Genomic DNA, 24,691 nt, shown 5'->3' on the forward strand with positions numbered 1-24,691 from the left:
GATTTGTTGACGAAGACTTCATCCTAATGCATGACAATGCTCGATGCCACACAGCGCGCGTTACTCAGCAGTTTCTTCGATTTGCGCACAATGGACTGGCCTGCGCTCAGTCCAGACATAAATCCCGTCGAGCATTTGTGGGATGAGCTCAAGCAAAGGGTACGAGCAAGAAATCCAGCCCATTCGAGCCTTGAATAATTGAAGGCAGCTTTGTTAGACGAGTGGGAAGGTATTCCTACAAAAACGTATCCTAAAAACGTGTTTTATTTGTCAATTCTAAACACAACTCCTTTACCCAAAATCCCATTTTTCCTCCATTTAAGTTCAGACACCAATAATAAACAAAAGAATACATGGGTATTATGATCTCATATCATAAAAGCTGAAGTTTTAAGCTTTCAAATGACATATCATTTTTATTAAAATGTTGTATACGAGTACTTCCACTTAAAACAATCTTTGAATGCAGAGGTAGCGCTTGAGTCGATTTGTTTGCTCGCGAGTGTATATGTTTATAGCACCTGTATCTAAATTTAAAAATTAAATAACTCTCTCCATAGTAGCTTATCATTTAAAAAAAACAAACACACTACTACACGCAATACTCGTCGAGCGAGTTTGCTTATCTTGCCGAAGCCGCGTACAAATTATTTGAAGAAGTCTATTAACTATGAGGGTGTGCAATTATTTAAGCAATTACCCTCTAAAATTTGTAATATTAGCGCGTTTAACCAATTCAAAAGGGAATTGAAGATACATATTAGAATGAGCCTAGTAGACTTAAATTGGGACAGCTGATTGCGATGTGTATCTATAAAATATTAAAAAAAAATTGTAATGAGAAATAAAGTTCTGTAAACATTATATTTTCCAGTTACTCCAATGTACCACGAGCCGCTTCCTGGTTGGGTGGACAGTTGGGTGTCAGCTACAGCCGTCTTCAGTAATTTATCCAGGGGTCTCAATCCGTACATATATAGCACTGAGGATGTCGTTTGCGATCTTATTCCCGTTGATTACGTTGCAAATTTAATCATCATAGCCGGGGCTAAGGGAGCTATGTAAGTTACCAAAGTCTGTATTGCTAGGGCTGTATTGTGCTGAATACGGCGCTATATGTTATATGTGAATTTTATCAGTAATAGTAAACTTAAAACACAAAATTCCATTAAAATCTGTTAATTTTTTGTGTTTTTCTATAATATCCTATAATTTTGTTTTTCGCTTATTCCTACGAATCTTAACTGATGATTTTCAAATACTTTGCGCCTTATCAATAAAGAATAACTTCTCTGTCACCATTTTTATCTAATGTCAGTCTTTTTTCTTCACAGTGTAAACACAATTTTCCAAAAAGAAACAAAAGAGTACTTCAGTTATAATTTGGCTCTTTTAGTTTTTTGAATCGGTTTTGATCTACTATAAACATATTAAAATCATAACTTGATAGTTAAAGTTACTCTTTGAGTATAGCTTTAAGACCTTATCATGATTTAAAACTTTATATTTCAGAACGGATGACATCTCCGTGTATAATATAAACTCCAGTTCGGAAAATCCTATTACTTGGAAAGGCGGTTCTGATTTATATTTAGAACAAAGCAAACGATTAGGCTACTGTAAGTATAATTAATCTACTTAGAATACATGGCGTAAAATCTTAATTAGCCAGTCATGATACAATATCAGCTACGGATATTAAGAAACTGCATTGGAATTTCATACATTTACGTCGGTAAACAAGTTACAGAGTACGGGACTTCACAAGAGAAAATTCTCTGTTCAGTTATAATAATTAATAATGATTTAATTTTAACTTAATAGAAATAATTAGAATTTTAACAGAGTACCAAATCAGACGTTTAACATACTTTCGCTGCAACTGCGCTGTTATTTATTTATTCACTTAAGTAATTTTACAGCTAACATATATTTATTATAAAACAAAACACTCAGACAATACAGAAAGCCGAAACAGATAACATAGATAAATAATATATACGAAACAGAAAACAAATAAGTTAATTAAAATACAAAACTATATAAAGAAAACTGATATTTGACATTTAAAACAACAAACAATACTCAATATTTCAAATCACTGCTTAAACAAAATTAGAATCTTCCCGCCCCTTCAAATACTTTCTCACATCTTCTTTGGTGAGGTGGAAAATATCAATATCCTCATAATTAGTGTCATAGTTAGATAAAACCCGAAACATTGGCGAATTTTGCAGGTAATTCGAGTTTGTACGAGGCACATGGAACAATTTTGTATGTCTTGTCGCATAAGGAGGAGGAATTTTATGAGAAATTAACGACAGCAAATAGGGGCTATCTATCCGCCCATTAAGAATAGCGTGTAAAAAAGCAAGTCTTGCTGACTTCACCGACATTCCAAAGAGTCTTAATTAAAATATTTGCATAAACATTGATATTTTTTTAAACTTAGGAATTTCACAAACTTCTTTTGTATATTTTCAACTGCTTTTTTATATTTTATTTAATTCCATATTAAATGTACCAGATAACACCCGCATACTCCATCACGCTTCTAACTTAAGCAAAATATAGACTTTTAATGCAACGTATGTTATTAAATGTCTTGCATGACCGCTTGACAAATCCTAGTTGCTTAATGCTTATACGCTTTGCCTGTTATATTATCGATATGTTCTGATAGGCCAATTTTTTCGTCTAATAATATTCCCAGGTCAATTTTGTAAGTGTATTGTATTTTTCGTTTTTACGCGAAAAAGTTATCTTATTGCATTTGTTTTTATTTATTGAAAGTTAATTTTGTTTGTAATATATTTCTAGCCTATTAAGAACTTGTTAAATTTGATTAAATATAAAAGATCTATTGATTTTATTCTTAAGAAAATTTTTTGGTCATCCGTGAACATAAGATTTTAAGAAAAGTGAAAACAGTATTTTATATTGTACAAAATAAGCATTAAATAATAATGGGCCAAGTATTGACTCTTGGGGTACTCCTGTTGTAATTACTTAGTGAACATGCTTTTGTACCCGCATATTACTGTTGCTTACCGTCTGTTAGTAATGTATGACTTTATTAATCTGTAAAGATCACCACGTATTCCAAGAGAGAAACGCTTATGTAGCAGGATAATATGATCAACACGATTAAAAGCTTTTTCTATATCCGTATAGATAGCGCCAATTTGGTCACCCTCATTCATACCTCTCAGTATATAGTCAGTGAAAATAGTCAAGTTAGAAATTGTTGAGTGATTTTTAGTACAGCCGTGTTGTTGTTCCGGTACTTATTTAGTGTAACTGTATTAAATTACCCCACACCATATTCAGATTGGTCCAACTAGTGACGTCAATTAATGTATTTTAGATTCCTCACACCTGGGGGTATACGAAAATACCCATATATAATATTATGTATGTTCCGCCATTTTTTGTAGTTTTCGAGTTATAATTTTTTTTGTGTTTTTTTAATGTTTTCTGCCAGCGAGGTTTCAAAAATTGATATTTTTTTGTTGTAGGTATTTTGCTGTTTTTTTATCTGTGAAATGATTGTCTTAAATGTTGTTCAAATAAAAAAAATCTCAGCTTCCTAAAATTAGTTAAAACTACTCAAAAAAGGTTTTTAAGTTAGAAGTTTAGTTTTTAGCTGGATTTGCCCAAAAATTCGACTTCATTTTAAAAATATAAAAAGAAATTTCCATAGCTTTTAGCTTAGTTTAAAAACGCTACCAAAGCTACCAAAATCATAGAAAAAAAATGGTACTTATTTGGTATTTTTTTGTTGTACTCGGCCTTTTAAGGTGGATAGGCTAAAAATCATTTTTTCGACTTTTATTATTCTTATGGTTAATTAAACTTTACGATCTACTTTTTATTAATTTAAATACCCGTAAAAAAAAGTAGCTCGTATAATTCTTTCAATAATTTTGGTCTTACCACTCAAAATTCAAAATGTTATTCGAAATGATTATTGCTAGTTGTGAAATTACCTGTTTTCAGCTAAAAAGAACATGCAAGAAATAAAGGTATCAAAATCAACATTCGTAGTGAATACCATGACATTTATTCTGCAAACAGTACCTTGTTTCTTTGCTGATGTCGGACTCGTCTTAAGAGGAAAAAAACCTAGGTAATTTTTTAGTTTCTACTCTTTGACGAACAGGAGACTCTAAATTTTCTGCGACAGACCCATGGGTGGCGGCTTCAGAATGTCTGCATTTGTTTTATGTATAACTAGCCTTCCCTACATTGTAGCTAATTATTAAATATGTAATAGTTGGTCATATTTACCAAAAAGCTGGACTGGATTTATGTCTTCTAAGTATTTGAAGTACCTTACTTTGTTCCGTTGTTTGTATTGTCAATAGTTTCTCAGCGTACACGAATTTATTGGTATTTTTTCATACCTTGTGGTTAGATTATCAAAGATTTCAAAAGGGATTCCTAACTTATTTGAAAACATTATATAGCCTATCCTAATCTATCTACATTTTCCCTAATCCTCGAGGATTTATTAAAATAGGACCAGTAGTTTTGGAGCCTATTCAATGCAGACAATCACAGTTTACTTTGTATAAATAATGTAGATTACTCTTCATAATCAAGTAGGGTTGGGTTTTGTGTCTGACACACATCGATTTTTAGATCTTAGTTTCCATGGGATGTTAAGTTATGCACATATTAAAATTCAAAATTTTAAATCAGGTCGAGAATTGTTTATAATTAAACCTCAAATAACGTGTATGTGTTGTAACAAAGATATTGCATAAACTTTATAATTAAAGGATTTGACGGATTATACCTATCACCCGTGAGGTCTGCTCTCACACTAGGAAATCACACTCCTAATGTAAAAAAAAGCGTACCGTGTCGATTACCAAAAAAATAATATGCGTACCACATTTTGTCGCTAAATAATCGGCGGTAATATTAATTAAAGTTTATAGTTTATTAATACTATATTTTACCATTTGGATAACACATGAAATTATGTATTTATAAAAACATTTATCGCTTAAGTTAATCGTGGCAAGGAGCCCGACTGAACTTTGAACACAAGACTTCAGAGTAGAGAACTCTGAACTCTGTGTTCAAAAACCGGTAGTTTTTTTTTGTGCCATTAGAATCTGAATGTTCGAATTAATACTATATATAATAGTTTAAATACTTTCTTTTACAGTAAAGGAAAATATAAACGCTATCAATGGCCAAAGTGTCAAGCATAGAGGGCTGATACAATTCATTACACGGAAATGTTTACTCTAATCCTAACTTTATTTAACTAAAATAGATATTACCACAACTTTAAGTAACGTGGGAGAAAGTTGATATAAATGTCAAATTTAATTTTTATATGCGTACAGATTCTTAATCTATTTAGAACAATGTAAATATTGCATTAAATAATACAATGTTCACGTATCTACTATTAACATTATATCGCCAGTGGGATTAACATGGTTATTTTAAGTACCTTTAAGTTTGACAAACAATAATCTACGACCATATACCACCAATACCTCATTACGTAAACTTGGTCCCAGCGCTATTGCAACTTCGGGCTTCTTTAAATTAAAAGAGTCGCCTTGCAAGTTGCCGTTTGACCAACAAATCAAATAAATGTGTCAAGCACTTGCTGTTCTGTCTTTCTTTTCATGTCTTATTCTAGGTAGAAAAGAGATTAGACTTTTGTGTAATGCTACGTTCACGAAATCAATCAATATTTTATGACATAGTTTGGTTAAATTAAGCAAGAATTGTTTCACCAGAAACTTAGGAACCTACCCACATAAGCATGAACATTAGAAGCGATACAACAACAAAATTGTAACATTTATTTTTCTTTTCAGACACTTAAAAGAAGGTTCTCGTTCATCTCTCCTACGAGATATTCTTAGACCGGTAACGTCTACATCCTGGCTTATTAAATCGAAAAAGACCCAGGCCTTAATCTCCACTCTGGATGACCACGACAAGAAGATGTTCCCATGTGACGTCAACAACATCGATTGGAAAGAGTACAGTGCCATATTCTGCAGGGGCGTTCGGGAGTTTTTACTGAAAGGAAAATAAGATTTAATTTTATTAAAAAAGTAATTACATTTTTTTTTATATGTCCTTTGAGTATACCCTCATGTAGAGAATTTCTATACTGAAAGGAAAACATTTTATAAATTATACGATTAGGTGCTAAGCGGCCTAGTCATTGAAAGATTGGTTAACGTATACTTAGTTTGTTTTTGTGTAAAGTCGAATGCGATTACCGTATCGCCTCTGGCCACAGAATTTCGCTTTAAATCCTTCAATTAACTCTATGTAAATGACGCTTAAAGTAATTTAAAATACTGCTGATCGTTGCGTATTAAAAGCCAATTCATATTATTCTTATTTTGGGTGTCTTCAGTTGATTAAATTTTGTATACTTTCTTAAATGCTACATAGTTTTATTAATTTAAACATTATGTTACCTATTTTTTTAATGAATTTAAATATTATTTCAACCTAGGCTTTACATTAAAATATTATAAAATCAAGATGGGACTTTCTTTTCACACCCATTTTATACAGTCCTAAATCATCATTTCCTTTGATAAATATATTCAATCTTCAAGGTAATAAAGCTGTTTGTGATAAAATTCTTCAAAATCATTAAATGGAACACCAAGGATGCTAACTTTAATTCACATTTTAAGTCGTTTTTTTGTTTGTAAAATATTAACGTAAGTTAAAATTATATTGAATAAGCGGGTGGGTTTGTATAATTATTTCTCTTGAGTTAAAATTAAATTATTATTATTATGTATTAAGAGTTTTAAAAATTAAGTTTTTATTATAACTGAATAGATTATTTTCTCTGGCGAAGTCCCGTACTCTGTAATTTGTTATCTCGACGTTAATATATTATGTAGTTTTCGCAATATCCGTAGCTGATGTTACAAACTTGGAATCGCACGGATTTAAATACTTACAGTAGCCTAATCGTTTGCTTTGTTCTAAATATAAATCAGAACCGCCTTTCCAAGTCATAGGATTTTCATAACTGGACACGGAGATGTCGTCCGTTCTGAAATATAAAGTTTTAAATCATGATAAGGTCTTAAAGCTACACTCAATGACTAACTTTAACTATTACATTATAAGAAACTAAAACAGCCAAATTACAACTAAAGTACTCTTTTGTTTCTTTCTTTCAAATTATATTTACATTGTGATGAAAAAAGACATTAGATGAAAATAGTAACAAACTAATTTATTTGTTATGGGTAAGGCGAAAAGTACCTATTTGAGAAAGTTTAGTAAGATTCGTACATATAATAGAATAACAAAGTTATAGTAGATTAATGTAAATATGTCGCGTTAGTTAAATTACTTATAACTCAAGATCGGCTGGAACGATGTTAGTTATCTCTTTTTTGATGGATTCTTCTCCGCTCCGAATCGCAGAATAAGTGATAAAATATTGGATAAGTTATCGAATAACAATAAATTAATTAATTAATTTTACGAATTCCAACATCATATGGTGCAATGAGTTGACAAAACTACGCATCATTTTACATCGAATCATGTCAGTTCCAGAAACTTCGATCTTGAGGTGTATGAGGAGAGGCTGGTTATGCAGCCTTTGATCGTGATTACATGTGTTACCTCATAAAAAAATGTTGCATCAGAAAGTGCTTTAACATGCACGCAATATTGGCGCTAGAGAGAAGAGGCGTAAAACTGCCATTCTTCTTTCGCAATGGCAAGCAATAAAAAATTTCTGTATTTGCAAAACAAGTTTTATTAATGTTATTACCTTAATGAAATCCTAAATTAAGTTTAACTTAACACGATATTATTAGACTGTTAGGCGGAACGAAGATCACCGAGTCAGCTAGTTCTTTATATAATTAAAATTTAGTATTGGTTTCTTAAAATAATAATGTATTTAATATTTAAAAATATATTTTAAGAAGTTTTGAGTTTTTCATTTAGATTTTAATCATATTTTATAAAAACCGTTTTTTTTATTATAGACGTCACTATAATCAAAGGTTGTTTATTTACGAAGTTTAGTCTGTTCCTTAACCTATACGCATTTTTGCATTACTTTCGTGACCATTTTAAAAGGTTTGATTGCTTTGTGACTCCTTGATAAGACAAGCCCCACCAAACTATCACTGGCGCAGGATGTTCCACGTTGTACTTTTCCGACCACTTGAGCAACTTCTTAAGAACTATGAGCGTACACTTTATCATTTCGCTTATTGTAGTGTTCTTCAATCGTGAAAATTTTTACATTTCGATATTTCTGTGCTTTTCATCTGCGTATAGCGACAGAGTCTTAGCGGGAATCTTCATTTCTCACGATAAGAAATTTTGCTTCCTAATGGGGTTTCGACGAATTCTGGCTTTAACAGCATTAACAGCCTTTGTAGTTCTAACAGTGCGCGGCCGCCCTGATCTTTTCTGGTCTTCGATAGACAAAGTGTTGTTTGTATCTGTTGATAGTACGGTATACGAACATACAGCTGATGCCAAGCTTTTGAAGTGTCTGGAATATGACCGACGGCTCCATACCCACTTTGTGTTAGGCGATCTCTGCAATACTATTTTCTTTATCACCCCATTTCATATTGTTATTTGATAATGAACATGGAAAAAATATGTGAGATGGCATAAAATTGAAAGAAGTTTTTAAAATAATTCAAAATCAAAATAATTAATAAATTAAAAAAATAGAAAAGTTATTATGAAGAAAGTAAGAGTAAGAATAGTTTAGATTAAATTATTATCATAACTTACTGTGCGGCCTGTTGTTTGTTATTAAATTTAATGTGAAATTTTAAATAATTTTTGAATATAATACATTAGTTACTTTACGTTTCTTAATTAATTACTTTGATAAAATAAATAAATAATGTGAATATGTTTTTACCAAACATAAAAAATGCCCTGAAATTTAAGTTTATCAAAATTAATTAGTTGACGTCAACGATCACATTCCGTGGTTATACTCAATAAATAACTTACATCTAATATATAAAATTCTCGTGTCACAATGTTCGTTCCCGTACTCCTCAGAAACGGCTAGACTGATTCCAATGAAATTTTATATTCATATTCAGTAAGTTTGAGAATCGGCTTCAATCTATCTTTCAAACCCCTAAGTGATAAAGGGTATCCACCCCAATTTTTATTTTTTAGATTTTTTTATGATACAGCATTCAAAAATACAAACAACCCCTAATTTTCAGCCCACTTCAATCGACCCCTATTTTGTATCATGTAGATAGTTATTTTATTGGACTAACAAAATGTTTCCTAGGAATAATATAAGTACATGGCAAAACAACGTTTGCCGGGTCAGCTAGTCTATATAATATATAGCTTACAAGGCACAAGTCGCATTTATTTAAACCGGCGCTAAACAAACAGCGGGTTCACTTGATTAATCAACACCGACGCGTTGGCTGGGCGACACTGCTAAGCTCATAAGAGATTTGATTGATTAAATTACAAATTATAGAATAATTATTTATGGCGAATTATTATATATGCCGGAGTAAGTAAAGAAAAATATTAAATAATAACAAAGACAATAGACGGGAAAAGAGTGTAAATCGACAAAGTAGAAGGAGTACCAGGCGCAATAGTAAGTAATACTAGCATTGTTGATGTCATGAATTAGTTTGTTGGTGCCTGGCGTTTAATTTCGACTTTAGGGTTTACTTTTTAAAGGCTTCTGCTAGGTTAGATCGCTCGATCGCACTGAGGGCCGTATTTTTAGCGCTGTTTTGGGCGTTTTCCCGCGACTAGCGCAGGAACGTCTCCAGCAAGACTCGGACCTTGGCTTGGGCCGTCGCAGTGCGGCCGACTGAAGGGCTGAACGGAAGCTTACTGGAGTGAGCGAAGTTCGTAGTAGGGCCTCACTATGTATGAACGAAAAAAAATATTTATCTACTTCTTAACAATTATTCTTATTTTCAACTTTTAATTTTATTTACATTTTTATTAATTTTACTATACACCTTTACACAAGACTTCACTAGGTACACTAGAAATTTTTAGTATTTTTTTTTCTACAAAGTATTTATTACATTCCTTTTCTTCATTTTTTTGCGACTGGGGCGCAAACTAGCTGCTGTGGTCTCTGGCAGAATGACCAGCGCTGTGGAACATTCAGCTCCTCAGCATAATGCTGAGCCAGGGCCAATTACAGCCACAGCACACACTCATTACTTGAAACGAACCGAATGGGAAAAGGGATTTTTTTAATTTTTATACTAAAGCTGATAAGCGGTGTATTTTATTTTTTTCATGCTTTGTCTTTTATACTTCTTTAAATTTAATATATTTATCGATATTACTAAATGTATCAGTAGTAGAACTTGCGTTAAAATATTATATCGTTAATAATTAATTATTCGTTAAGAGTACAGCAATAAAAGTTTCTTAAGTGAACTTCTATTAATTATAACTGCCGGAAATGAAGGTTATGTGATAATGCCACATTGAATTGTTTTTTATATAAACAATCATTTTTAATGGGAGTTAATTATCCCAATTCAGTTATGATTAAGTTATAACTATATTAAAATCAGTTGAAGTTTGTCCATTACAGAATTTAATTCAACGTTACCGATAAAAAATATTATTTAATCTATTTACATATAAAATATACTTGGACGTTTTACGCCATTTTTGCCGCAAACACATCGCAATATTTTGAACTTTTAGAAAATTTACTAACTGTGTTCCCTTGTTTTTCAGTACGTGTTGAAGATTTTAAAGCATCTCCCAATTGGGTTTGATTAACAATACAACAATATCATCGGATATTGAAACACGAAGGAATCTTTTTTTGTTTTAAAGGATTAACACGTAAGTTTTGTTTATAATATTAAGTATGTAATGATTAGAAACCTCTCAGTAAAGGCGATTTTTAAACTGAAAAGTAAAATAAAGGCTCATTTGTAAGCAGAATTTAGTGTTTAGCTTCCATAGTGATTCTTACTTTCAGTTTGGAAGTCGGAATTGTTTAAACACACTCTCGCTTTGGATAATCACGTAACATTCTCGGTCCCGCTGCGCGTACTTGTGGTCGTGTAGATATAGAGTACAATTGTGTTTCTAATAATAACTAACTAACTAGCACTATAGAGGACGCTGGCGCAGCAGGCCTGGAAAACATTGTTATAGGGAAATGGGTTCCATGAACTGATGTAAATTTGTTCTACATGAAAGTTTTACATAGCTTAATTAGAGTAAATTAAGAACGGAATTTCCCGAATTGGATTTATTATTAATTTTACAGAGTAGATCTTGAGGAATAAAGTAATTATTTCTAACAAAAACCGTGATTAAAACCTTTAATTTTATTGTTTAATTAAGATTCTATCGGACCTATTATTAATTTAAAAAAACTTATGGACATTCGTTGATAGATCGCGAGACTGACGACAATGTTTCGCTCTATCCACTGCGTGGTTAATAGTGCAAGAAATGGATCACGACACTACACGGGGTAATTAATATATTTATTTATTTGTTGATGAGCTTATAGAAGTTATAACATACCTAAGAATACTCTTTATAATAGCATAAAAGTACTTAAGTTAACTTTAATTGCTAACACAGCATAATGAATACAACAAAAAAAAAATTAAACAAATGAAAAAATTACTTCGTACTTTCTTTTTTAGAATTTTTTTAAATAATTTGCGTAATTAAAAATGTTATCGAGGTCTGTACTGTCATAATTTATTTGTCCAAAAATATTTTATATCTTCTACATTCATTATTTCAAATAAAGAGAATATTGATAGATGTATGTACGATAGTCTTGAATGAATGCAGTAAAGTAAAACAAATGTACTTTACTGCATTCTATTTAATTTTTATCCCATTTAACTGTTAGGTATAAATTCGAGTTTGTGTAACCTTACGTGTGTGGGGTACGGCATACTGCATATTACGAGTATTTAAAACAAATCTGAAAATAAACTTTAATCTTAAGTAAAATATATTCAAATGTGGTTAAAAGACGCATACATTTTTATTACAAATAAAGCCGTAAAAAACTTTATCTTTACGTAAAAAGCAAATAAAATATAATTAGAAATAATAAACCTGTAGGTATGGCATTGTTCTAATTGCTGGACTTTTGACCCTGTGGCAAATTACCTATTTTAATTCCGTCTAATCTTTTTGAGTATTCTTATACATGCCGAGGCCCGTTCGTAGTAACAAATTAATTAATAATTCCATGATTTATGCACACACATATTTGAACTTGTATTTTTCAGGGAATCTAGAAACCTTAAAATTTCCAGGCAAGTTGAAAAAAAGGAAATTTGCACCCTTTTTTCATTATTAAATGATGGTTTTAAAGTTTGGTTTTCATTAGATAGGATAATTTACTGTATCTATCCCAAAGTTAATATATTATTTCGGTTGGAGCGACTATGTCGCAACGGCATAGCATTGCTACATAAAGTACTTTTACAGGTCCGGGTCACTGGAGACTGGAAATTACCAACGGGTGGCAGATTACTATGCGGGTAAATCAGTTTTCGTCACAGGAGCTACAGGGTTTGTTGGGAAGGTATGAATATAGACTCCTTTTTATTTATCTTGTGTCTAGTATTTTACATACATATTATTAACTCTTTTATAGTCGGTGGAATCTTAACTATAACTATGTAAGTTCATCCATCCAGTTGTCAAAGAAAAATTTACGGATATCGAATCCAAAGCGTCTCGGCATTCTGACGAATCAACGCTTCAATTATAAAATTAACTATATCGGAATTCATTTTATGCCATAATAGTTAGAATCATCATTTTATGCTAGTGCAATTTCAGTCAATTATAAATTATGATATCAATTGAAAATCGGCTTTGTAGACCCCAGCTGAAAACTGTTATAAAATACCCAGTATGGGGCAAATACAACAGAATTTAAATTAATGAATACTATGAAGTATAATTCAAATCAATAACAAAGTACATTGAAACATAGTTGCGTTGATCCTTGATGTTACGTTTTTTTTGCTAATCTAATGGCGCGTCTAAACGGGCCATGTTTTGCTGCAATTGATGGCTGCAACACTGTGGCCGGCAACATTGCAAACAATAGCAGCCACACTATGCAATATTGCAGTAATGTCCCAGCCATATAGCCAAACATGTTTTGTATAGCCACATATGGCCGATATTGCCCCGATGGGTGGCCGGACGATCGCTAGGTTATCGAATTCAACTGCAATATTGCACAGCCAGTTCTATTGTTGTTTCAGTCACTCTCTTTGTTATGGCACAGTGTATCCTTTTCTACGCGACATGACGTTTGCTATGAGTGAAGTGTGCCTGTTGCTATATTCTGTGTTTTGCGATCAGCTGCATTTTGACGTTAAATTAAATATTAATTAAAATTCAAGACTCAAATTGTCTACAGTTTCACGCCTATTTAAGTAAGGTCGAATCCACAATCTCTTCTTTTTCTATTTCTTTTTTAAAACAATATAAGCTGCTGCGATCAGTGTGATTTCGTCAGCCATTGTTGCCGGTTTGTGTGGCCCGTTTATGAGTCTGCATCATGGGCCATACTATTGCAGACATATTGCAACACATTGCCCAGCCATAGATTGTTCGGCCATCAGCTGCATTAAAATATTTTTCTAATGGCCGGACAATTAGTTGCCAACAGTGCAGCCATCAATTGCAGCAAAACATGGCCCGTTTAGACGCGCCATTATATATATAAAAATGAAACCCGTTTTTCGTTATCACGACATAACATGAAAACGGCTTGACCGATTTGGCCAATTCTTTTTTATAATATTCTTTGAAGCACGAGGATGGTTCTTACGGAGAGAAAAATTAAAAAAATTGAGTGAAAAAGTCTAAAAACAACACTTTTCTATATTCCCATACATAATATTCGTAATAATACTTAAAAGTCAATTTGAACTTTAATACCATATCATAAAGATCAAGTGTTAGTGGAGGGATTCCGGGAAGGTAAATTTTTATTTTTTGACATAATGTATTTGTTGTCAACTTCCTTTTTTTTATCTTAGCTAGACCGGTATTCCGAATAGCAGAATAAGTATTTAAAAAAATAAAGAATCTACTGTTAGGCGGTACGATGTTCGCCAGGCCAGCTAGTATTTCATAAATTCTCTTTACGAAATTTTAATTTTAAAAATAGAATTTCTATAAGGTAATTCGCCATTCTCACTGTCTCTCAATCGGTCTTAATCGCTCTCTCTCTTTTCTTCGACAAAAACACTGCACATCTTCGTGACGCTAATATTATTATTATTGCGTTTCAACCGTAAAAATTTTACCCTCATGCGCCTAAAGAAATGCATGCGTCTAAACTTTCGATTTAACAACAGGGGCCGGGAGTTTCTTGCCAGTTTTTCTCGTCTACACCCTTATTTGAGAAATGTAAATATAAATATAAATACCAAACGTACATTAGCTGTACATTATTGCACCCTGCACAACAAAAAATAAAGTCTCATTTCACTATCTTAACTAAAATTCAGTACTGTCTCATTATCCCAACGAAACACCGTTTGATACAAAAGTACTTTAGTTAAAGCTATGTACCTATTGTTTAGATTTTTTTTAAATATGGGGGTATATATTGAACACGTAGCAAAGCATATGATTCTGATCGGATGTAAAAAATATATAAAATTTACCTAAATATTATCAAATTACAGGTATTTATTGAAAGGTTACTTTCCAATTGCAAGGATATTGAAAATGTGTTTGTGCTGATTAGACCTAAGCACGGCGCAGACACAGAAAAACGTTTACAAAAAATATTTGATGTTCCGGTTAGTGTTCAAGATTAATTGGCTTATATATATATTTTTTTTTAATACAATAAAACATAACATCGACCCCAGAGAACCAATCATTATTTTGGCTTGTCGCCTACATATCTAATTATCAATAAAACAAACGTAGAAATATATCTGATTATTACGCCGTGTATGTCCCAAGCCATACGGTATTTTTTTTGACTTTTAACATTTTGGTAAAAATTTCAAGTTCATACAAAATGTGCGCAGACTAGAGATGTTTGGAGTTTATTAAATGTTAATTAAATTATTTTATTCAGCTTTTCAACAAATTAAAACAAACAAGGCCTGGTGATCTGAAGAAAGTAATTCCCATCAAAGGAGACATTACAACATCCCAGCTGGGTTTAACGCCAGATGACAAAGAGACTTTGGCTGATAAGGTACGTTACTTTTTTATATCATATACAGTAATTAAACTATCATATTTTCAAATTCCGTTGGCCGAGACACACAAAGAAAACTGAGCAGTTTTTTTAAGTTACATCAGATTAAGTTCATCACATTTACAAAATACCTTCTAATATGAAACATATTAGAAGGTATTTTATTGTAGTACCTGTCGGCAGACCTTTATGAATTAAAAATTGCTAGATAAATAATTATATTTTTTTTAGGTGTCTGTAGTATTTCACTCAGCAGCTACCGTCCGATTCATAGACAAATTTCAAGATATGATGAACATTAACGTAGAGGGAACACAACGAGTGATAGATTTGTCTAAGGAAATAAGAAATTTAAAAGTGAGTATTGTTATAAATAGTTAATGACAGTCACAGGATAATAATACCAAAAACAAATGATAAATGAATGCAATATACAAAGAGTTCTAAAATTAAAATTCAAAAAAAAATTCATTAGCAATGTTTCTGACTGGCCAGTTCTAAACATTTTCAGTGTTATCCACATATTGGTTGTCAAATATTTATGCGTGCGTTTAGAAATTTATGTAAACTAAGGAAAATGAATCAAGCTACTTAGATATACTACAAATTTTATTTCTCATTGTATTAATTTTTACATCATTATCGTATTTATTTTGTATTCATTGTATTACTTCCATAAAATAATAAATTAAGTTCAACTAATCTGAAACACGTATGTTCGCCGAGTCAGCTAGTATTTAATAAAAACACCCGAATGCTTTAGATTGTTGTACAGTTACAAATCATACAAAATTATTTGTAGCGAGATAAGCGAGGTAAAGTCCAAAAATAAAGTAGGAAAACAAAATATGCATATATATATAAAATCAACTTTGTTTTACACGTGTATTTGTTTAACACCTAATATTTTTCCTGAATAATTCAAAAAATTGCATCTTTTTAATTACGCAAACAACACAACATAACACAATCACGATTTGATAGAAAGAGACTATAAATAAGATGTATTTATGTAAAAAAAAAAATTAGTGTCTAATAAATCAAATATGGCTTATACTTTAATAAACACAGATCTAGTACCTCCATATGTATGAGTATAAGTTATCTGCAGTTTATTACATTAAATATTAAATTACTATTATTTCAGAAATTTGTCTATATTTCGACTGCCTTTTCAAATTCACATATAAAAGTAGTTGAAGAGAAGCTATACACTCCTAAGAAAGAATTATCCGCAGTCCGACAAATGATACGAGACCATGGAACAGATGATACGAAAGTTAATGAATATGTCGGTAAGTTTTTTTTTTAATTTTTACAACATTTTACAATCTACAAGCTGGTCATACGCCTGTGCAAGTTGGTGATCAGCCTTCTGCTCTCTATTTATGGATTTAAGACATGCTGGTTTCCTTACAATGTAGCACCGCAACAACTTGACCAATTCAGCCGTGGTGGTTAATCCCTTTTGAGAATGGTATTCTTTGCAAGAATCCCCATTAAGACTTAGACGGTTGGAGTATGATGAGATCAAGAAAATACATTTTTGATAGTCCAGATAGCAGAATTGCTCTCCGCGTGTCTTCTATGCTATTACGTATAAAGGCTATTATATCGTGCTAACGACGAAATATAATGTGTTTAAATTAGATTTTTTTAATTTTCAGCGGATGTTACTAATACATATACACTATCTAAGGGGTTATGCGAAGAACTGGTGAGGCAAAATAAAGAGTACTTACCTACTATTATAGTACGACCATCAATGGGTAAGAACTTTTTTTAAAAACACAATTTTAGTTTTCAGTTTTTTAATCTTCTCAAAAAATCTGAGCTAATATGATGTATGTATTAAGTATGAGAGTGTACAATTATTTAATCAATTACCCTCTAAAATTCGTAATATTAGCGCGTTTAACCAATTCAAAAGGGCATTGAAGATACATATTAGAATGAGCCTAGTAGACTTAAATTGGGACAGCTGATTGCGACGTGTATTTCGTTGGTATATACATATTAAGTTTCTCATGTATATAAAATATTTTTTTTTGTTATGAGAAATAGAGTTCTGTTAACATTATATTTTCCAGTTACTCCAATGTACCACGAGCCACTTCCTGGTTGGGTGGACAGTTGGGTGGCAGCTACAGCCGTCTTCAGTAATTTATCAAGGGGTCTGAATCCGTACATTTATAGCACTGAGGACGTCGTTTGCGATCTTATTCCCGTTGATTACGTTGCAAATTTAATCATCATAGCCGGGGCTAAAGGAGCTATGTAAGTTGCCAAAGTCTGTATTGCTAGGGCTGTATTGTGCTGAATACAGCGCTATATGTTATATGTGAATTTAATCAGTAATTGATAATCAGTGTTTTAATTAAAACTTAAAACACAACATTCCATTAAAATCTGTAATTTTTTTGTGTTTTTCTATAAATAGGATATTATAGAATTTAGTTTTTCGCTTATTTCTACGAATCTTAATTGATGATTTTCAAATAGTTTCCGCCTTATCCATAAAGAATAACTTCTCTGTCACCATTTTTATCTAATGTGAGTCTTTTTTATTCACAGTGTAAACACAACTTTCCAAAAAGAAACAAACGAGTACTTAAGTTGTAATTTGGCTCTTTTAGTTTTTTGAATCGGTTTTGATCTACTATAAACATATTAAAATCATGACTTGATAGTTAAAGTTAGTCTTTGAGTATAGCTTTAAGATCTTATCATGATTTAAAACTTTATATTTCAGAACGGATGACATCTCTGTGTATAATATAAACTCCAGTTCGGAAAATCCTATTACTTGGAAAGACGGTTCTGATTTATATTTAGAACAAAGCAAGCGATTAGGCTACTGTAAGTATAATTCACCTACTTTGAATAATTGATGCAAAATCTTAATTAGCCAGTCATGATACAACATCAGCTACGGATATTAAGAAAACTACATTAGAATTGCATACATTAACGTCGGTATACAAGTCACAGAGTACGGGACTTCCGGAGAGAAAATTCTCTGTTCAGTTATAATAAATAATAATTAATAATGATTTAATTTTAACTTAAAAGAAATAATTATAATTTTAACAGAGTACCAAATCAGACGTTTAACATACTTTCGCTGCAACTGCGCTGTTATTTATTTATTTAATTATAAGTAATCTTACAGCTAACATATATATATCTATATATACTAGCGACCCGCCCCGGCTTCGCACGGATGCAATGCTGATACTAAATTCAAAGTGCTATAGAGTATAGGGAGAACCGCGGCCTCCGACGCGCTGCGTCCCGCAATTATTAAATTTGTAATATCATCGAAAATATTCATTTAAATCATATGCTGTAAAGGGCCATATAAATCTATATTAAATCAACAATTTATTTAAGGTATTTAATTGGATAAGGATTTATGCTGTATTGGTTAAAATCGTTTCGAAAATTAGCCATTATTTGTCGTAAAAAGTAAATGACAAAAAAAAGTTATTGTGGGTTATCCATAAGAGATAGACATATACCATCACAGACTTTTCTGTAGACCTTTTCAATGTGTACAATACTTAGTACATTATTTTGATAAAACTCGTAGGGTTCAGCCTGCGTTTGCAATGTAAGCGGAAAAAATGTAATTATTTACGACATCACATTAGAAACCTCAAAAATAACAGTACTTCTCCACTATTTAATGGATGTTATTATACATATAAACCTTTCTCTTGAATCATTCTATCTATTAAAAAAAACTGCATCAAAATCCGTTGCGTAGTTTCAAAGATTTAAGCATACAAAGGGACATAGGGACAGAGAAAGCGACTTTGTTTTATACTATGTAGTGATTATAAAACAAAACATTTAGACAATACAGAAAGTCAAAACCGATTACATAGAGAAATAATATATATACGAAACAGAAAACAAATAAATACATTAATGGACAAAATTATGTAAAGAAAACTGATATTTAACATTTAAAACAACAAACAATACTCAATATTTCAAAACACTGCTTAAACAAAATTAGAATCTTCCCGCCCCTTCAAATACTTTCTCACATCTTCTTTGGTGAGGTGGAAAATATAAATATCCTCATAATTAGTGTCATAGTTAGATAAAACCCGAAACATTGGCGAATTATGCAGGTAATTCGAGTTTGTACCAGGCACATGGAACAATTTTGTATGTTCTTGTCGCATAAGGAGGAGGAATTTTGTGAGAAATTAACAACAGCAAATAGGGGCTATCTATCCGCCCATTAAGAATAGCGAGTAAAAAAGCAAGTCAAGAAGAGTCTAAATTAAAATATTTGCAAGAACCTGCATAACTATCGAAGCATGATATTTTTAAAAAATAAGGAATTTCGAAAAACTTTTTTTGTATATTTTCTACTGCTTTTTTATATTTTATTTAATATGTAGAGCAGATAACACCCGCATACTCCAGCACGCTTCAAACATAAGCAAAATATAGCCTTTTAATGCATGACCGCTTGACAAATCCTAGTTGCTTATACGTTTTGCCTGTTATGTCATCGATATGTTTTGATAGGCCCATTTTTAAGTGTTGTCTTAAATGTTGTTCAAATAAAAAAAAATCTCAGCTTCCTAAAATTTGTTAAAGCTACTCAAAAAAGGTTTTAAAGTTAGAAGTTTAGTTTTTAGCTGAATTTGCCCAAATATTCGACTTCATATTAAAAAGATAAAAATAAGTTTCCATAGCTTCTGGCTACGTTTAAAAACTACTTGTTGTACTTAATTGTTTTTTTTTTTGTAATCGGCCTTTTAATGTGGATAGGCTAAAAATCATTGAAGCATTAAAAATCTTTTTTTCGACTTTTATTATTCTTATGGTAAATTAAACTTTACGATCTATTTTTTTATTAATTTTAATACCCGTAAAAAAAGTAGCTCGTGTAATTCTTACAATAATTTTGGTCTCACCACTCAAAATTCAAAATGTTATTCGAAATGATTATTGCTAATTATTGTGAAATTACCTGTTTTCAGCTAAAAAGAACATGCAAGAAATAAAGGTATCAAAATCAACATTCGTAGTGAATACCATGACATTTATTCTGCAAACAGTACCTTGTTTCTTTGCTGATGTCGGACTCGTCTTAAGAGGAAAAAAACCTAGGTAATTTTTTATCAAGAGAATGCACTTAGGATAAGTTTCTACTCTTTGACGAACAGGAGACTCAAAATTTTCTGTATAAACATGCCACCTTCCTGCGGCGCGACAGACCCATGGGTGGCGGCTTCAGAATATCTGCATTTGTTTTATGTATAACTAGCCTTCCCTACATTGTAGCTAATTATTATTATTGTCAATAGTTTCTCAGCGTACACGAATTTATTGGTGTTTTTTAATACCTTGTGGTTAGATTATCAAAGACTTCAAACGGATTCCTAACTTATTTGAAAACATTATATAGCCTATCCTAATATATCTACATTTTCCCTAATCCTCGAGGATAATGTACGGTTCTAATGGTAGAAGATTTTTTCAAATAAGACCTGTAGTTTTGGAGCCTATTCAATGCAGACAATCAAATCTTACTTTGTATAAATAATGTAGATTACTCTTCATAATCAAGAAGGGTTGGGTTTTGTGTCTGACACACATCGATTTCTAGATCTTAGTTTCCATGGGATGTTAAGTTATGCACATATTAAAATTCAAAATTTTAAATCAGGTTAAGGTCGATAATTGTTTATAATTAAACCTGAAATAACGTTTATGTGTTTGTTACAAAGATATTGCATAAACTTTATAATTAAAGGATTTGACGGATTATACCTATCACCCGTGAGGTCTGCTCTCACAATAGGAAATCACACTCCTAATGTAAAAAAAGCGTACCGTACCAATTACCAAAAAAATAATAAGCGTACCACATTTTGTCGCTAAATAATCGGCGGTAATATTAATTAAAGGTTATAGTTTATTAATACTATATTTTACCATTTTGGATAACACATGAAATTATGTATTTATAAAAACATTTATCGCTTAAGTTAATCGTGGCAAGGAGCCCGACTGAACTTTGAACACAAGACTTCAGAGTAGAGAACTCTGAACTCTGTGTTCAAAAACCGGTAGTTTTTTTTTTTTTTGTGCCATTAGAATCTGAATGTTCGAATTAATACTATATATAATAGTTTAAATACTTTCTTTTACAGTAAAGGAAAATATAAACGCTATCAATGGCCAAAGTGTCAAGCATAGAGGGCTGATACAATTCATTACACGGAAATGTTTACTCTAATCCTAACTTTATTTAACTATAATAGATATTACCACAACTTTAAGTAACGTGGGAGAAAGTTGATATAAATGTCAAATTTAATTTTTATATGCGTACAGATTCTTAATCTATTTAGAACAATGTAAATATTGCATTAAATAATGCAATGTTCACGTATCTACTATTAACATTATATCGCCAGTGGGATTAACATGGTTATTTTAAGTACCTTTAAGTTTGACAAACAATAATCTACGACCATATACACCAATACCTCATTACGTAAACTTGGTCCCAGCGCTATTGCAACTTCGGGCTTCTTTAAATTAAAAGAGTCGCCTTGCAAGTTGCCGTTTGACCAACAAATCAAATAAATGTGTCAAGCACTTGTTGTTCTGTCTTTCTTTTCATGTCTTATTCTAGGTAGAAAAGAGATTAGACTTTTGTGTAATGCTACGTTCACGAAATCAATCAATATTTTATGACATAGTTTGGTTAAATTAAGCAAGAATTGTTTCACCAGAAACTTAGGAACCTCCCCACATAAGCATGAACATTAGAAGCGATACAACAACAAAATTGTAACATTTATTTTTCTTTTCAGACACTTAAAAGAAGGTTCTCGTTCATCTCTCCTACGAGATATTCTTAGACCGGTAACGTCTACATCCTGGCTTATTAAATCGAAAAATACCCAGGCCTTAATCTCCACTCTGGATGACCACGACAAGAAGTTGTTCCCATGTGACGTCAACAACATCGATTGGAAAGAGTACAGTGCCATATTCTGCAGGGGCGTTCGGGAGTTTTTACTGAAAGGAAAATAAGATTTAATTTTATTAAATAAGTAATTACATTTTTTTTTATATGTCCTTTGAGTATAAAAAATGATTTAACGTATTAAAAGCATCATTGTTATTTTGGGTGGCTTCAGTTGATATGACAAAGTTTTATTAATTTAAACATTATGTTACCTATTTTTTTAATGAATTTAAATATTATTTTTTACCTAGGCTTTACATTAAAATATTATAAAATCTAGACGGGACTTTCTTTTCACACCCATTTTATCTCTTGGAATCGCACGGAATTATGCTTACAGTAGCGTAATTTTTTGCTTTGTTCTTAATATAAATCAGAACCGCATTTCCAAGTAATAGGATTTTCCGAACTGGACTTTATATTATACACAGAGATGTCGTTCGTTCTGAAATATAACGTTTTAAATCATGATAAGGTCTTAAAGCTATACTCAAAGACTAGCTTTAACTATTAAGTTATAAGAAACTTAAACAGCCAAATTACAAATAAAGTACTCTTTTGTTTCTTTCTGTCAAATTATATTTACATTGTGATGAAAAAAGACATTAGATGAAAATAGTGACAAACTGATTTATTCGTTACGGGTAAGGCGAAAAGTACCTATTTGAGAAAAATAATTAAGATTCGTACAAGTAATAGAATAACAAAGTTATAGTAGATTAATCTAAATATATAAAACAAAGTCTAACTTTGTTTTATAAATTTTTTAAACGGATAAACAGATAAAATATCGGATAACAATAAATTAATAAATTAATTTTACGAATTCCAACAGCATGTGGTGCAATCAGTTGACAAAACTACGCACCATTTTACATCGAAATCATGTCAGTTCTAGAAATTTCGATCTTGAGGTGCATGAGGAGATGCATAACCAGCCTTTGATCTTGATAGAAGACATGACTGTGTTACCTCATAAAAAAATGTTGTATCAGAAAGTGCTTTAACATGCACGCAACATTGGCGCTAGAGATAAGAGGCTTATGCGTAAAACTGCCATTCTTCTTTCGCAATGGCAAGCAATAAAACATTTCTGTATTTGCAAAAAAAGTTGTATTAATGTTATTACCTTAATGAAATCCTAAATTAAGTTTAACTTAACACGATATTATTAGACTGTTAGGCGGAACGAAGATCGCCGAGTCAGCTAGTTCTTTATATAATTAAAATTTAGTACATAAACAAAACAACTTTTGGTGTAAACGTCAAGATTGGTTTCTAAAAATAATAATGTATTTAATATTTAAAAATATATTTTAAGAAGTTTTTAGTTTTTCATTTAGATCTTAATCATTTATAAAAACCGGTTTTTTTATTATAGACGTCACTATAATCAAAGGTTGTTTATTTACGAAGTTTAGTCTGTTCCTTCACCTATACGCATTTTAGCATTACTTTCGTGACCATTTTAAAAGGTGCTTTGTGACTCCTTGATAAGACAAGGCCCACCAAAATATCTGACGCAGGATGTTCCACGTTGTACTTTTCCGACCACTTGAGCAACTTCTTTAGAACTATGAGCGTATTGAGCGTATTGTTATTTCGCATATTATTATAGTGTTCTTCAATCGTGAATTTTTTACATTTCGATATTTCTGTGCTTTTCATCTAGCGACAGAGTTTGAGCGGGAATCTTTATTTCGCACGATAAGATTTTTTGCTTCCTAATGGGGTTTCGACGAATTCTGGCTTAAAGAGCATTAGCAGCCTTTGTAGTTCTAACAGCGCGCGGCCGCCCTGATCTTTTCTGGTCTTCGATAGACAAAGTGTCGTATCTGTTGATAGTACGGTATACGAACATACGGCTGATACAAAGCTTTTGAAGTGGAATATGACCGAAGGTTCCATACCTACTTTGTGCTAGGCGATCACTGCAATACTGGCGCTAAACAAACAGCGGGATCACTTGATTAATCAACACCGACGCGTTGGCTGGGCGACACTGCTAAGCTCATAAGAGATTTGATTGAATATATTACAAATTATAGAATAATTATATATGGCGAATTATAATATATGACGGAGTAAGTAAAGAAAGATATAAAATAATTACAAAGACAATAGACGGGAAAGAGTGTAAATCGACAAATTAGAAGGAGAAGGGATACCAGGCACAATAAGTAAGTAATTTCGACATTAGGGTTTACTTTTTAAAGGCTTCTGCTTGGTTAGATCGCTCGATCGCACTGAGGGCCGCATTTTTAGCGCTGTTTTGGGCGTTTTCCCGCGATTAGCGCAGGGTCGTCTCCAGCAAGACTCGGACCTTGGCTTGGGCCGTCGTAGTGCGGCCGACTGAAGGGCAGGACGGAAGCTTACTGGAGTGAGCGAAGTACGTAGTTAAGCCCAACGCCTCACTATGAATGAACGAAAAA

The 24,691-nt window shown here is 31.9% G+C and overlaps 2 protein-coding genes across 2 annotated transcripts in view; both read left to right on the forward strand.

Annotated features, from left to right (window-relative positions):
- Positions 1 to 6,429, forward strand: part of LOC125050967 (putative fatty acyl-CoA reductase CG5065) — a 52,816-nt gene extending 46,387 nt beyond the window's left edge. Inside the window, exons 10-12 of the mRNA XM_047651069.1 lie at positions 1,513 to 1,619; positions 4,000 to 4,129; positions 5,850 to 6,429. Coding sequence (XP_047507025.1) covers positions 1,513 to 1,619; positions 4,000 to 4,129; positions 5,850 to 6,072 — 460 coding nt within the window. The 3' untranslated portion in view covers positions 6,073 to 6,429. The remainder of the gene's footprint in view (positions 1 to 1,512; positions 1,620 to 3,999; positions 4,130 to 5,849) is intronic.
- Positions 1 to 18,141, forward strand: part of LOC125051266 (putative fatty acyl-CoA reductase CG5065) — a 48,944-nt gene extending 30,803 nt beyond the window's left edge. Inside the window, exons 2-10 of the mRNA XM_047651478.1 lie at positions 11,430 to 11,509; positions 12,493 to 12,589; positions 14,721 to 14,837; positions 15,125 to 15,247; positions 15,482 to 15,607; positions 16,398 to 16,545; positions 16,918 to 17,019; positions 17,341 to 17,527; positions 18,003 to 18,141. Of these exons, the coding sequence (XP_047507434.1) occupies positions 11,448 to 11,509; positions 12,493 to 12,589; positions 14,721 to 14,837; positions 15,125 to 15,247; positions 15,482 to 15,607; positions 16,398 to 16,545; positions 16,918 to 17,019; positions 17,341 to 17,527; positions 18,003 to 18,141 (1,101 nt within the window). The 5' untranslated portion in view covers positions 11,430 to 11,447. The remainder of the gene's footprint in view (positions 1 to 11,429; positions 11,510 to 12,492; positions 12,590 to 14,720; positions 14,838 to 15,124; positions 15,248 to 15,481; positions 15,608 to 16,397; positions 16,546 to 16,917; positions 17,020 to 17,340; positions 17,528 to 18,002) is intronic.
- The last annotated feature ends 6,550 nt before the right edge of the window (positions 18,142 to 24,691 follow it).

The sequence above is a fragment of the Pieris napi genome, chromosome 7, assembly GCF_905475465.1.
Source record: "Pieris napi chromosome 7, ilPieNapi1.2, whole genome shotgun sequence".
Classification (NCBI taxonomy): domain Eukaryota; kingdom Metazoa; phylum Arthropoda; class Insecta; order Lepidoptera; family Pieridae; genus Pieris; species Pieris napi.